General features: G+C 36.7%; 2 protein-coding genes and 1 long non-coding RNA gene across 3 annotated transcripts in view; 1 reads left to right on the plus strand and 2 right to left on the minus strand.

Moving 5' to 3' along the window:
• The window catches only part of drosha (drosha ribonuclease III), a 143419-nt gene extending 131948 nt beyond the window's left edge, over positions 1-11471 (plus strand). Inside the window, exon 32 of the mRNA XM_051940495.1 lies at positions 10963-11471. Within this exon, the coding sequence (XP_051796455.1) occupies positions 10963-11093 (131 nt within the window). The 3' untranslated portion in view covers positions 11094-11471. The remainder of the gene's footprint in view (positions 1-10962) is intronic.
• Positions 8069-10979, minus strand: LOC127531361 (uncharacterized). The gene is made up of 3 exons (XR_007938417.1): positions 10867-10979; positions 9297-9400; positions 8069-8892 (listed from the first exon to the last, which is right to left on the minus strand). It is a non-coding gene; the product is annotated as an uncharacterized LOC127531361 (long non-coding RNA).
• Positions 11472-11881: 410 nt separating the features above from the next.
• The window catches only part of LOC110961341 (cadherin-10-like), a 77104-nt gene continuing 72905 nt past the window's right edge, over positions 11882-16080 (minus strand). The window contains exon 12 of the mRNA XM_022208922.2: positions 11882-15912. Within this exon, the coding sequence (XP_022064614.2) occupies positions 15410-15912 (503 nt within the window). The 3' untranslated portion in view covers positions 11882-15409. The remainder of the gene's footprint in view (positions 15913-16080) is intronic.

Here is a 16080-nt window from a genome sequence, read left to right on the forward strand (position 1 = left end):
CGTCATAGTTTAGTATGTCGTCCAAAATGTCACCTAAAACGTCATAGTTTAGTATGTTGTCCAAAATGTGGAAAAAAACGTCATAGTTTAGTATGTCGTTCAAAATGTCACCAAAAACGTCATAGTTTAGTATGTTGTCCAAAATGTGGAAAAAAACGTCATAGTTTAGAATGTCGTTCAAAACGTCACCAAAAACGTCATAGTTTAGTATGTTGTCCAAAATGTGGAAAAAAACGTCATAGTTTAGTATGTCGTTTAAAATGTCACCAAAAATGTCATAGTTTAGTATGTCGTCCAAAATGTCATCAAAACATCATATTTTAGTATATCGTTCAAAATGTCACCAAAAACGTCATAGTTTAGTATGTCGTCCAAAATGTGGAAAACGCGTCATAGTTTAGTATTTCGTTTAAAATGTCACCAAAAATGTCATAGTTTAGTATGTCGTCCAAAATGTCATCAAAACGTCATATTTTAGTATGTCGTCCAAAATGTCATCAAAACGTCATATTTTAGTATATCGTTCAAAATGTCACCAAAACGTCATAGTTGAGTATGTCGTCCAAAATGTCACCACAATTGTCATATGTTAGTATGTCATCCAAAATGTCACCAAAAACGTCATAGTTTAGTATGTCGTCCAAAATGTCACCAGAATTGTCATATGTTAGTATGTCATCCAAAATGTCACCAAAAACGTCATAGTTTAGAATGTCGTTCAAAACGTCACCAAAAACGTCATAGTTTAGTATGTCATCCAAAATGTGGAAAACACGTCATATTTTAGTATATCGTTCAAAATGTCACCAAAAACATCATAGTTTAGTATGTCATCCAAAATGTCACCAAAAACGTCATATTTTAGTATGTCGTCCAAAATGTCACCAAAAACGTCATAGTTTAGTATGTCATCCAAAATGTCACCAAAAATGTCATAGTTTAGTATGTCGTCCAAAATGTCACCAAAGACGTCATAGTTTAGTATGTCGTTCAAAATGTCACCAAAAACATCATAGTTTAGTATATCGTTCAAAATGTCACAAAAAATGTCATAGGTTAGTATGTTGTCCAAAATGTGGAAAAAAAACGTCATAGTTTAGTATGTCATCCAAAATGTGGAAAACACGTCACAGTTTAGTATATCGTTCAAAATGTCACCAAAAACCTCATAGTTTAGTATGTCGTCCAAAATGTGGAAAAAAACATCATAGTTGAGTATGTCGTCCAAACTGTCACCAAAACGTCATAGTTTACTATGTCGTCCAAAATGTCACCAAAAATGTCATAGTTGAGTATGTCGTCCAAAATGTCACCACAATTGTCATAGTTTAGTATGTCGTCCAAAACGTCACCAAAAACGTCATAGTTTAGTATGTCGTCCAAAACGTCACCAAAAACGTCGTAGTTTAGTATGTCGTCCAAAATGTCACCAGAATTGTCATATGTTAGTATGTCATCCAAAATGTCACCAAAAACGTCATAGTTTAGTATGTCATCCAAAATGTCACCAAAAACATCATAGTTTAGTATGTCATCCAAAATGTCACCAAAAACGTCATAGTTTAGTATGTCGTCCAAAATGTCATCAAAACGTCATAGTTTACTATGTCGTCCAAAATGTCACCAAAAATGTCATAGTTTAGTATGTCGTCCAAAATGTCACCAAAAACGTCATAGTTGAGTATGTCATCCAAAATGTCACCAGAATTGTCATAGTTTAGTATGTCATCCAAAATGTCACCAAAAACGTCATAGTTTAGTATGTCGTCCAAAATGTCATCAAAACGTCATAGTTTACTATGTCGTCCAAAATGTCACCAAAAACGTCATAGTTTAGTATGTCATCCAAAATGTCACCAAAAATGTCATAGTTTAGTATGTCATCCAAAATGTCACCAAAGACGTCATAGTTTAATATTGTTGTCCAAAATGTCACCAAAAACGTCATAGTTTAGTATATCATTCAAAATGTCACAAAAAATGTCATAGGTTAGTATGTTGTCCAAAATGTGGAAAAAAACGTCATAGTTTAGTATGTCATCCAAAATGTGGAAAACACGTCATAGTTTAGTATATCGTTCAAAATGTCACCAAAAACATCAGAGTTTAGTATGTCGTCCAAACTGTCACCAAAACGTCATAGTTTACTATGTCGTCCAAAATGTCACCAAAAATGTCATAGTTTTGTATGTCATCCAAAATGTCACCAAAGACGTCATAGTTTAATATTGTTGTCCAAAATGTCAGCAAAACGTCATAGTTTAGTATGTCGTCCAAAATGTCACCAAAAATGTCATAGTTTAGTATGTCGTCCAAAATGTCATCAAAACGTCATAGTTTAGTATGTCGTCCAAAATGTCATCAAAACGTCATAGTTTAGTATGTCGTCCAAAATGTCACCAAAAACATCATAGTTTACTATGTCGTCCAAAACGTCACCAAAAACGTCGTAGTTTAGTATGTCATCCAAAATGTGGAAAACACGTCATAGTTTAGTATATCGTTCAAAATGTCACCAAAAACGTCATAGTTTAGTATGTCGTCCAAAATGTGGAAAAAAACATCATAGTTTAATATGTCATCCAAAATGTCACCAAAAACGTCATAGTTGAGTATGTCGTCCAAAATGTCACCAGAATTGTCATATGTTAGTATGTCGTCCAAAACGTCACCAAAAACGTCGTAGTTTAGTATGTCATCCAAAATGTGGAAAACACGTCATAGTTTAGTATATCGTTCAAAATGTCACCAAAAACGTCATAGTTTAGTATGTTGTCCAAAATGTCATCAAAACGTCATAGTTTAGTATGTCGTCCAAAATGTCACCAAAAACGTCATAGTTTAGTATGTTGTCCAAAATGTGGAAAAAAACGTCATAGTTTAGAATGTCGTTCAAAACGTCACCAAAAACGTCATAGTTTAGTATGTTGTCCAAAATGTGGAAAAAAACGTCATAGTTTAGTATGTCGTTTAAAATGTCACCAAAAATGTCATAGTTTAGTATGTCGTCCAAAATGTCATCAAAACATCATATTTTAGTATATCGTTCAAAATGTCACCAAAAACGTCATAGTTTAGTATGTCGTCCAAAATGTGGAAAACGCGTCATAGTTTAGTATTTCGTTTAAAATGTCACCAAAAATGTCATAGTTTAGTATGTCGTCCAAAATGTCATCAAAACGTCATATTTTAGTATGTCGTCCAAAATGTCATCAAAACGTCATATTTTAGTATATCGTTCAAAATGTCACCAAAAACGTCATAGTTTAGTATGTCGTCCAAAATGTGGAAAACGCGTCATAGTTTAGTATTTCGTTTAAAATGTCACCAAAAATGTCATAGTTTAGTATGTCGTCCAAAATGTCATCAAAACATCATATTTTAGTATATCGTTCAAAATGTCACCAAAAACGTCATAGTTTAGTATGTCGTCCAAAATGTGGAAAACGCGTCATAGTTTAGTATTTCGTTTAAAATGTCACCAAAAATGTCATAGTTTAGTATGTCGTCCAAAATGTCATCAAAACGTCATATTTTAGTATGTCGTCCAAAATGTCATCAAAACGTCATATTTTAGTATATCGTTCAAAATGTCACCAAAACGTCATAGTTTACTATGTCGTCCAAAATGTCACCAAAAACGTCATAGTTTAGTATGTCGTCCAAAATGTCACCAGAATTGTCATATGTTAGTATGTCATCCAAAATGTCACCAAAAACGTCATAGTTTAGTATGTCGTCCAAAATGTCACCAGAATTGTCATATGTTAGTATGTCATCCAAAATGTCACCAAAAACGTCATAGTTTAGAATGTCGTTCAAAACGTCACCAAAAACGTCATAGTTTAGTATGTCATCCAAAATGTGGAAAACACGTCATATTTTAGTATATCGTTCAAAATGTCACCAAAAACATCATAGTTTAGTATGTCGTCCAAAATGTCACCAAAAATGTCATAGTTGAGTATGTCATCCAAAATGTCACCAGAATTGTCATGTGTTAGTATGTCATCCAAAATGCCACCAAAAACGTCGTAGTTTAGTATGTCATCCAAAATGTGGAAAACACGTCACAGTTTAGTATATCGTTCAAAATGTCACCAAAAACATCAGAGTTGAGTATGTCGTCCAAACTGTCACCAAAACGTCATAGTTTACTATGTCGTCCAAAATGTCACCAAAAATGTCATAGTTGAGTATGTCGTCCAAAATGTCACCAAAAACGTCATAGTTTAGAATGTCGTTCAAAACGTCACCAAAAACGTCATAGTTTAGTATGTCATCCAAAATGTGGAAAACACGTCATATTTTAGTATATCGTTCAAAATGTCACCAAAAACATCATAGTTTAGTATGTCATCCAAAATGTCACCAAAAACATCATAGTTTAGTATGTCATCCAAAATGTCACCAAAAATGTCATAGTTTAGTATGTCGTCCAAAATGTCACCAAAGACGTCATAGTTTAGTATGTCGTTCAAAATGTCACCAAAAACATCATAGTTTAGTATATCGTTCAAAATGTCACAAAAAATGTCATAGGTTAGTATGTTGTCCAAAATGTGGAAAAAAAACGTCATAGTTTAGTATGTCATCCAAAATGTGGAAAACACGTCACAGTTTAGTATATCGTTCAAAATGTCACCAAAAACCTCATAGTTTAGTATGTCGTCCAAAATGTCACCAAAAACGTCATAGTTTAGAATGTCGTTCAAAACGTCACCAAAAACGTCATAGTTTAGTATGTCATCCAAAATGTGGAAAACACGTCATATTTTAGTATATCGTTCAAAATGTCACCAAAAACATCATAGTTTAGTATGTCATCCAAAATGTCACCAAAAACGTCATAGTTTAGTATGTCGTCCAAAATGTCACCAAAAACGTCATAGTTTAGTATGTCATCCAAAATGTCACCAAAAATGTCATAGTTTAGTATGTCGTCCAAAATGTCACCAAAGACGTCATAGTTTAGTATGTCGTTCAAAATGTCACCAAAAACATCATAGTTTAGTATATCGTTCAAAATGTCACAAAAAATGTCATAGGTTAGTATGTTGTCCAAAATGTGGAAAAAAAACGTCATTGTTTAGTATGTCATCCAAAATGTGGAAAACACGTCACAGTTTAGTATATCGTTCAAAATGTCACCAAAAACCTCATAGTTTAGTATGTCGTCCAAAATGTGGAAAAAAACATCATAGTTTAGTATGTCATCCAAAATGTCACCAAAAATGTCATAGTTTAGTATGTCGTCCAAAATGTCACCAAAAATGTCATAGTTTACGATGTCGTCCAAAATGTCACCAAAAACGTCATAGTTTAGTATGTCGTCCAAAACGTCACCAAAAACGTCATAGTTTAGTATGTCGTCCAAAACGTCACCAAAAACGTCGTAGTTTAGTATGTCGTCCAAAATGTCACCAGAATTGTCATATGTTAGTATGTCATCCAAAATGTCACCAAAAACGTCATAGTTTAGTATGTCATCCAAAATGTCACCAAAAACGTCATAGTTTAGTATGTCATCCAAAATGTCATCAAAACGTCATAGTTTACTATGTCGTCCAAAATGTCACCAAAAATGTCATAGTTTAGTATGTCGTCCAAAATGTCACCAAAAACGTCATAGTTGAGTATGTCATCCAAAATGTCACCAGAATTGTCATAGTTTAGTATGTCATCCAAAATGTCACCAAAAATGTCATAGTTTAGTATGTCATCCAAAATGTCACCAAAGACGTCATAGTTTAATATTGTTGTCCAAAATGTCACCAAAAACGTCATAGTTTAGTATGTCATCCAAAATGTGGAAAACACGTCATAGTTTAGTATATCGTTCAAAATGTCACCAAAAACATCAGAGTTTAGTATGTCGTCCAAACTGTCACCAAAACGTCATAGTTTACTATGTCGTCCAAAATGTCACCAAAGACGTCATAGTTTAATATTGTTGTCCAAAATGTCACCAAAACGTCATAGTTTAGTATGTCGTCCAAAATGTCACCAAAAACGTCATAGTTTAGTATGTCGTCCAAAATGTCACCAAAAATGTCATAGTTGAGTATGTCATCCAAAATGTCACCAGAATTGTCATAGTTTAGTATATCGTTCAAAATGTCACCAAAAACGTCATAGTTTAGTATGTCGTCCAAAATGTCATCAAAACGTCATAGTTTAGTATGTCGTCCAAAATGTCACCAAAAACGTCATAGTTTAGTATGTCGTCCAAAATGTCATCAAAACGTCATAGTTTAGTATGTCGTCCAAAATGTCACCAAAAACATCATAGTTTAGTATGTCGTCCAAAATGTCACCAAAAACATCATAGTTTACTATGTCGTCCAAAACGTCACCAAAAACGTCGTAGTTTAGTATGTCATCCAAAATGTGGAAAACACGTCATAGTTTAGTATATCGTTCAAAATGTCACCAAAAACGTCATAGTTTAGTATGTCGTCCAAAATGTGGAAAAAAACATCATAGTTTAATATGTCATCCAAAATGTCACCAAAAACGTCATAGTTGAGTATGTCGTCCAAAATGTCACCAGAATTGTCATATGTTAGTATGTCGTCCAAAACGTCACCAAAAACGTCGTAGTTTAGTATGTCATCCAAAATGTGGAAAACACGTCATAGTTTAGTATATCGTTCAAAATGTCACCAAAAACGTCATAGTTTAGTATGTCGTCCAAAATGTCACCAAAAACGTCATAGTTTAGTATGTTGTCCAAAATGTCACCAAAACGTCATAGTTTAGTATGTCGTCCAAAATGTCACCAAAAACGTCATAGTTTAGTATGTCGTCCAAAATGTCACCAAAAATGTCATAGTTGAGTATGTCATCCAAAATGTCACCAGAATTGTCATAGTTTAGTATATCGTTCAAAATGTCACCAAAAACGTCATAGTTTAGTATGTCGTCCAAAATGTCACCAAAAACGTCATAGTTTAGTATGTCGTCCAAAATGTCATCAAAACGTCATAGTTTAGTATGTCGTCCAAAATGTCATCAAAACGTCATAGTTTAGTATGTCGTCCAAAATGTCACCAAAAACATCATAGTTTACTATGTCGTCCAAAATGTCACCAAAAACGTCATAGTTTACTATGTCGTCCAAAACGTCACCAAAAACGTCATAGTTTAGTATATCGTTCAAAATGTCACCAAAAACGTCATAGTTTAGTATGTCGTCCAAAATGTCATCAAAACGTCATAGTTTAGTATGTCGTCCAAAATGTCACCAAAAACGTCATAGTTTAGTATGTCGTCCAAAATGTCATCAAAACGTCATAGTTTAGTATGTCGTCCAAAATGTCACCAAAAACATCATAGTTTAGTATGTCGTCCAAAATGTCACCAAAAACATCATAGTTTACTATGTCGTCCAAAACGTCACCAAAAACGTCGTAGTTTAGTATGTCATCCAAAATGTGGAAAACACGTCATAGTTTAGTATATCGTTCAAAATGTCACCAAAAACGTCATAGTTTAGTATGTCGTCCAAAATGTGGAAAAAAACATCATAGTTTAATATGTCATCCAAAATGTCACCAAAAACGTCATAGTTGAGTATGTCGTCCAAAATGTCACCAGAATTGTCATATGTTAGTATGTCGTCCAAAACGTCACCAAAAACGTCGTAGTTTAGTATGTCATCCAAAATGTGGAAAACACGTCATAGTTTAGTATATCGTTCAAAATGTCACCAAAAACGTCATAGTTTAGTATGTCGTCCAAAATGTCACCAAAAACGTCATAGTTTAGTATGTCGTCCAAAATGTCACCAAAAACGTCATAGTTTAGTATGTTGTCCAAAATGTCACCAAAAACGTCATAGTTTACTATGTCGTCCAAAACGTCACCAAAAACGTCGTAGTTTAGTATGTCATCCAAAATGTGGAAAACACGTCATAGTTTAGTATATCGTTCAAAATGTCACCAAAAACGTCATAGTTTAGTATGTCGTTCAAAATGTCACAAAAAATGTCATAGGTTAGTATGTTGTCCAAAATGTGGAAAAAAAACGTCATAGTTTAGTATGTCATCCAAAATGTGGAAAACACGTCATAGTTTAGTATATCGTTCAAAATGTCACCAAAAACATCAGAGTTTACTATGTCGTCCAAAATGTCACCAGAATTGTCATAGTTTAGTATGTCGTCCAAAATGTCATAGTTTAGTATGTCGTCCAAAATGTCACCAAAAACGTCATAGTTTAGTGTGTCGTCCAAAATGTGGAAAAAAACATCATAGTTGAGTATGTCGTCCAAAATGTCACCAGAATTGTCATATGTTAGTATGTCGTCCAAAATGTCACCAAAAACGTCATAGTTTAGTACATCGTCCAAAATGTCACCAAAAACGTCATAGTTTAGTACATCGTCCAAAATGTATATCGTATCAGAGGTCAGGTTATATGCTTTGTGACAGTAGAAGTGTGTCAACGTATCATAAAATGTCAGACAAATATTCCTGATAATAAAAAAGAACTTTAATCTTTTAATTTGCTCATTCACGTGTAGTTGCTCAGTAAGGCTACATTTCTCTAAAGTACTTCTACACATTTTTTTTCATTCAAGTGCAACAAATAAATCATTAAAATGTCAGACTCACACGAGATTCTAACCCACCACACAAATTAGCTTCTTTAAGGAATGACAAACTGTAGAAAATCAGAAAGACAGCGGGCCATGTTTTTTTCTCATTGTTTGACATTAAATCAGGGATCCAGGATTCCTCTGCAGTGGATTTAAAAAGCTTCTTCAGGGTCACAGCAGCTGATGTCATCGTCAAAGTGCTCGAAGAACAGATTTAGGCTGATTTCTAATGTTCAGGAGTCTTTTTGTTTCGAGGAACTTTTTCTCCAAGAGGAACCTCCATCAGTTTCTGTGTGGGGGGGTTAATATGAACAACACGATAAATTTTTCACACACATTTACAGTAGAGCATGTTGTCACGAAAACGTCATAGTTTAGTATGTCGTTCAAAATGTGGAAAAAAAACGTCATAGTTGAGTATATACTATAGCATGTCTCCTAAAAAACATCACAGTATAGCATGTCGTCCAAAAAAGTCAGTTTAGTATAGTGATAAAAAACCAGCAATGTCATAATTTCCACGTCACCCAATAAAAGTCATTGTTTAGTATGTCGATTAAAAACGTCATTGTATGATATGTCGATGAAAAATGTTCTAGGATAGCATGTCGTCCAAAAAACGTCATGGTGTAGCATGTCATTCAAAATTCATCAACAAAAAAAAAACTCCCGTCACAGACTAATATAACAAACCTCCATTGTTCTGTATTCTTGGCAGAGCTGAATTCTCGTCCACCAACAGCTAGTTATTTTGTTCACTTGGAGGTAACATTCCTGCCAAAGCTGTTGGACCCGACCTGCAGCAGGAACAGAAATGTTAAAAGGGATGATTAGGGGGACATTCCTTTAAAAACTCTCTCCCTCAAAGAAGTCATAATACGGCATGTCGTCCAGAAATGTCATAGTGTTACATATCAATAAAACATCATAGTATAGTGTGTTGATAAAAATGTCGTCAAAATGTGACAATTATTATTGCTGCTGCAGTTGTTTCTACAAGTATGTCATCAATAAATGTTAACTTTTTCAAACAGTCTGAGTGGAAATAAGTTTTCAAACCTTTAGTCTCGAGTGTTTTAATAGTCTGGTTGTTCCTCGGCTCTCGTCATTTTTGCTCTGGCCCTCTGTGTTTTACCAGATTTGGAAAAGGCTCCAGCAGAGTTGGCAGCGAGCAGAAAATCCAAATCAAGGCTTCAGAATTTCTCTTTACAAACTAATGGCTCTGCTAGCCAAAAGCTGCATTCATGTTTTTCTGCAGTTAGCTGGTTGAACGCCAAGTAGAAGCATTTGTCAGATTGAAACGAGAAGTTCTGAGAGCTTTATAAAGGTTATCTGTGCTGGAATATATGTTTACATCTCTGTTTTATGTCTGCTGTCACACTACACTACAAATCTCACTCAGAAATGTTCACTTGTCATTATAAGATCTTAGACATATTTTATTAAAATTTCCCAAAAATATGTCTTATAAAAAATGTTATAGTATTATATGTTATAAAACTAATATAGCATTGTATGTTAAAATCAGTATTTTTTAAAGGATAGGATATTATGTTATTAAAAAAATAATAATAAATTAAAAATATATTTTTAAGTTGTAAAGTTCATAAATTGTAATTAAAATATTTTAAAAATAAGGTAGTACTTTATAAAAACTCATAGTATACTATGTCATACAAATATATGTTAAAAAAACAAGATAGTATAGGATAAAGTAAAAAGGATAACAAATTTTAAAAATGTACTTCGAAACTGTATAAATATCAAAGTAAAAAAGTAATGCATTGAAAAAAATTAATAAATAAAACTTTCTAGCATACTGTTGTAAAATTGCCATAAATAAAATGAAAAATATATATATAGTATGTCAGAAAATGCTGTAGTATATATAAAAACAATCAAAAATATGTTAAAAAATGAAAGGCTAAACCTTGTTTGAGACAAATGAAGTGTTTCATGGAGTCTATACATTAACATCTGTTTTCTGTCCGCTGTCAAACTGAACCATCTTATTCGATGGATATCTGTTCACTTTTAATTATCAGATCTCATCGTCATTGTGCTGAAACCAAACGAGGCCCGTCTAATTCCTTGTTACTTCATCATTATTAATGAAATAACAATGCAGGGGCAATTTAATCGCCACGCCGCCTCCTGCAACACTTTCGCTCGTTTGACCAAAGTGACAGCAGTGAGACACTTGTTATGCAAACTCCAGTCGCTGCAATTTGAGCCCTAAATTGCCGCCTGGTTGGAAACTGACCTTGTCTCTTCACACCTCTGCCTCTGTGTCTCTTTCTCTGTTCTCCTTGGTCGACTTTCTCTGTTTCCCGCTCTGCCTCTCCTCACCCTGCACCAGATAACTTCCCACAGATGGCTCATCAGAAGCGCTTCATCGAGCGGAAATACCGACAGGAGCTGAAGGAGATGAGACGAGAGCGGGAGCGGCAGGAGAAGGAGACCGACGAGGCGGAGGAGGCCAGGAAGTGACGGCGCTTTTATTCTGGCGGGGTCGGGACCTCGTCTCCAGGCGAGAGCTTTGAGTCAACGACGATGGTGATGGACTTCTTTTCTGCGGATGAGATTCAGGAGAAGACACGCCGCACTGCAAACATTTAAGAGTGAAATCACTTTTCATGCTCACGATTTTCAAAGTAAAAGCAGGACAGAAGGCAAACGGAATTAGAAAAAATGAATACGTCATGTTTTATGCCGAGTCAAAGGTGGCCTTATGTTGTGTCATGTTTGTGTTTTTTGCCTCCTAATTAAATATAAAGTGAGTTGTAAACAACTTGACAGTGTTACTTAACACATGCCTGAAACTGAACAAAAACAAAATATAAACATTAAATCACAACTGTAAATGAAGTCCCAGATTTCTGCTCCATTCAATCTGATTTATTTTACCCTTTTGCATTAAAAAGCTTGAGTCAATTACATTCAGCCACTAGTGTCACCATCTGCCTCACATCTGCCACTCATCCTCTAATAATCAAAATGATTTTTTTCCCCTCTCCTTTTTTTTTTTAACCTCTCTGTAAATCCGATTGGCTGTGTAACAGATCTTAATTATAGATTGTCTAATTAACAATTTCCTCAGCTTCAGTCGCCTCTGGATCCAGCTATTTAACAACGGCGGTCACATTAATAACTATCTGACACACAGAGTTGGAGTCTTTTATACTCAGATTTACTGGAGATAACACACCTGTGAAGGAGTTTGGCTTGCTAGCCGGTGGCTGCTGTCACGTTTTCCTCAAGAAAACTCACAAAGTGGGTGGATTTTTAAAGATATTTAATTGTGTCATATAAATATTCAGTACAAAATATCACGGTTTACAAAGCAGATCGATGAATGGCCCCTTACACTACCACAACCGCTCCAATTTTTGCTTCTACATCGACAAAACTCAACTGCTCGATCACATTGTCACCAACATATTATAGCGTAGTGGAGTCGAGGCCCCGGAGGCCCGACCGAGTCTACACACCAACAACCACAGATCTATTGTATCTGGAGAATAAAGGGGACATCATTGTCACCATCTAGTTGCCTCAAAAAAAAAAAGACGACAAAAAACAAGAAGACCTGTTTCCTGTTATCTCAGCCGAGCATGGCGCCAATGCTCGGAGGCAATTATACTCTCCATAGGAAAACACAAGAGCGTCTTCGTAATGGCGATATGCTGACACCCTGTATGAAGACGGAAAAATGGTGAAGACCGAAGAAAAAGAGCCGTTTTCGGTGAGTGCCGCTGTCAAGTTGATTTCCATTTGAGACCTCACATTGTACCTTGAGGCGGAGAAGCAGTTTTCCTTTTAGACTGAAGGGTTTTTAAACCCATTAAATGCTTATCATAGCGCCGCCGCCGCAGTCGGAAAATGGCCACTTTACACAATGGGAGCTCCGGCTACAAGCTAATAAACAAAACAAGGGGAACGCATGTACACGAGCATCAAAGAATTCTTTCCCCTCCCTGACGTCCTCCGGCTTATCAATTGGCTTGTTTATTGGGCTGATGGAGAGCAGAAGAAGAAAAAATGGCAATTATGTCATTGTGTTTTGTTATTACCGTTTGAAATGTCTGATAAATGTCAGCCTCCTCACAGTTTGGCCTTTAGCTAAAGCGAGGGCACAGCTTTGTTTTTTTTTTTCGGGGGGGGAGTTTTTTCTCCCTCCCTCCCGAGCTGTTTATTGGAGGTCTCAAAGTAATTTGATAATGTTTAAGATTCATTTTCACGTCCTCTTTGTTTTCAAAGTCGCTCCTCAGATTTGTGTTTCTGCTGGAGGACGGTGCTCTGACCTTCTTCGCCCAGATGACGAAACCTTCTGGGTTTGAGAACCTAATTTCACTCAAAGGTCAGGTGCTCCTCGACGAGCATCTTTATGGAAAAGGCTGTTTGTCCCAGAGGAAATCAGCCGGGTGAGGCCTGAACATTTGAACGAGTACAGTAATGACTTTAAAGGGGAATACTGGTGTTACTTTTCTTTTTTTGGCACGTTTGAACTGCTATGTTACTTTACATTCCACTGTGCAGGACAGACGATCTCCATCAAACAAGATCAGGTTGGGCATCAAGAAGACTTGATTTCGATTCTGCTCATCAGTTCCTCAATGAATTTTGCTGATTTGTCCCAAAGATTTGTCATGATAAATCGTAAAACTTTGATGAGCGCAAAATGTGATTGTCTTCTAACTACAGCGATTAATTGATTAGTTGTCAACTATTAACTGCCAGCTATTTTGAGAAAAACTCTTAGATTCCAGCCTCTTCAGTGCCACAACTATTTGATCAGTTGTCAACTATGAACTTATCGGCCAAGTATTCTATCAATTAGTTTGAGTAGTTTTATTAAAGAAAAAGAGAAAACATTCTTAGATTCAAGTTTACATAAATGGCCGGCCAACGGAAAAAGAGCTACTAGATTGCCAACTTTCTTGCCAAAGTTATTGTTTGTTTTCTCTAGTTTCTTTCCTCTTCTAAGACAAGAAACTAAATATCTTTAAGTTGTGGACAAAACAAAACATATTGGACTTTGGGAAACGATGATTTTAGAGACCAAATTACTAATTGATTGAGACAACAGTCGACACTGAAAGTTATTGTTAGTTGCAGCCCAACTTTTAAGAAATAGACTTCACTGTTGTTAATTTCGTCAAAGTTAACATGAAAGTTTCGAATATTTTCAGTAACTATTCTGCTCATTCAACAGCTATAAACTCCACTAGTTGTTATTACGCTACTTTCTAGTTCTTTTAGAAGCCTAGAATAAGTTGGAATCTATGTATTCTGCAGAACAAGACTGCCGTTCATGTAAAGTAGTCATGGCCTATTTTGATCTTTACGTCAAAGTTTTCGATTTCAGTGCCTCATAAGTTGCGGCTGTGGAAAAAAAAACAGTAACTACACTAATTCTTCTGATTTTTAAGTGTTCACGTTGATAGATGACGAAGATGGAAGTATGAATTCCACACTGTAAAAGTACTGCGTTGAAACTGTTAGTCAAAGGAAGCCATTGTCAGTATGAAAAGTACTCGATACTGGAAAAACACGTCTCATCACTTATAATAAAGTACATCATTAATGTGAAAGCAGGACTGTTGTAAGAATCTCAAGAACTGGAATCGATGAGCAGAATTGATCAAATACAAGCGACACCCCACCTTAAGTTTGTCTTAAAGAAAAACTTGAAAGTAAGGATGGTCATGTGGTACATTTTAACCCCAAAATCGAGAACATCTAATTTGTCATTGTGTAGATTTGACTTTTGTAATTTAAGGCAACTCTTAATTCATTTATTGGACTTCACAGACGGACAGAATCAAATTAGAAATACTTGTTGCACTGATTCAAATCCTGTCTTTCCTTCATCACTGAAACGGATAAAATTAACCATTTAGGGGAAGAAAATAATCATCTCGGCACTTACTGATCCTCCAACGTTGTGGGGTGAAGTGAGCAAAAAAAGAGAAAAAAGGCTGACAGGACCAGCATTTTTCTTCTAACTGAGCCTAGGATCTTCATTGTAGCGTAGAAAATAACACTGTTGTGTACTTCACTTCTCAAAAATCTGCTCCGACAACATTCAGCACAAGAGGGAAATATTTGGTATTTGGGTTCATCTCAGCGGACGCTTGAAGCTGAAAAAAAAAAAAAACGACAAAGTGGTGCCTTTCTGTAGCCACAAATCCCACAATCCTCTCCGGAGCAAGATTCTCGTCGTGGCTCAAACTCAATGGTGGTTAATGTGAGGCAGCCGTCACTGAAAAGGGGGGGATCATTCGGAAGATAGAAATCCCTAGAAAAACAAAACAACTGTACAGCGTATCGTATCATGTTACCGTACATACACAAGCTAAGATAGAACTCACAATATGCAGCATGTTTTTGTCCCAGAAACACTGAAAAATACATAGGCATATCTGTTGGTTTACAAAACTGCTTGTAGAGTGTGTCCATCACAGGCAGCTTTGGAAAAAACGGACCAAAAGAAACAAAACAAACAAAAAAAATATCGGTATAGATATATTTGGGCCTTGTGTACACCCCATATACACACACAAAAAAAGTCTCGACACAAAGTCTCTTTTTACTGTGCCCTCGCAAAAACGCAACTAACACGGACTGGACACACAAAGCCTACGTCTGGTCACCAGAGGGACAATGAATGGTGATCGAAGGCGGCGAAAGAGCGCTTTGGACAAAACCGAGCTCTTCCCTCTGTCTTTTAACTCGCCGCACATGCACCAGAACTGCCCGAAAGTTTTCTACGTCACTTCCTTGTCTGTGTCCCGAGCCTCTCGTTAGGAATCCCTGTCGCTGTCGTCACCCCCGTACATGTCCGCCAGTTTCTTAAACCGCGGCCCCCACTCACTCAGGTAGTTGTAGTCCTGGTCGCCCTCGGTAGTCACCGACTCCAGGGAGCTGAGGGACTCGGCCACCGAGCCGTTGCCCTCGTAGGCGTAGGTGGCGAGGGAGTCGTAAGGTGGCGCTGTCGGGTCGCTGTCGTTGTCTTGGAGCCTCTGGTTGATGAAGTCCCTCACGTCCCCGTTATTGTCCCGGGTCGGGGGCAGAACTGGCCGTCGGACCGGAGGGTAGAAGGTCTCAGGCACGATGTCCCGCCGCTGTTTGCTCTCCTCGATGGCCTCCGGGTTGCGCAGCGTGCCGATGTCAAAGGCCTGGGTGTCCTCCTCGCCGCCGCCCTCGTCGTTGTAGCTGACGACGTTGTCTCTGACATCCTCTTTGGAGATGATCAAAGGCTCCTTCTTCCTCTGCCTCCTCAGGGCAGCGAACAGCACCACGATCACTGCAGGGAAAACAAAGAGCAAACAAAGAGTTTGGTGACTTCTGCTGTTGTTTCTTTGCTCCCTCTCCTTGTTCTGAAGGCCAGCGACCGTCCAGAGGGAATTGTTGATGCTGCATGAATGTTCACTGATGTTCAGGGACTTTGTCTGACTTTGTAGAGCAGCCTCTG

This window comes from Acanthochromis polyacanthus, chromosome 20 (assembly GCF_021347895.1).
Source record: "Acanthochromis polyacanthus isolate Apoly-LR-REF ecotype Palm Island chromosome 20, KAUST_Apoly_ChrSc, whole genome shotgun sequence".
Classification (NCBI taxonomy): domain Eukaryota; kingdom Metazoa; phylum Chordata; class Actinopteri; family Pomacentridae; genus Acanthochromis; species Acanthochromis polyacanthus.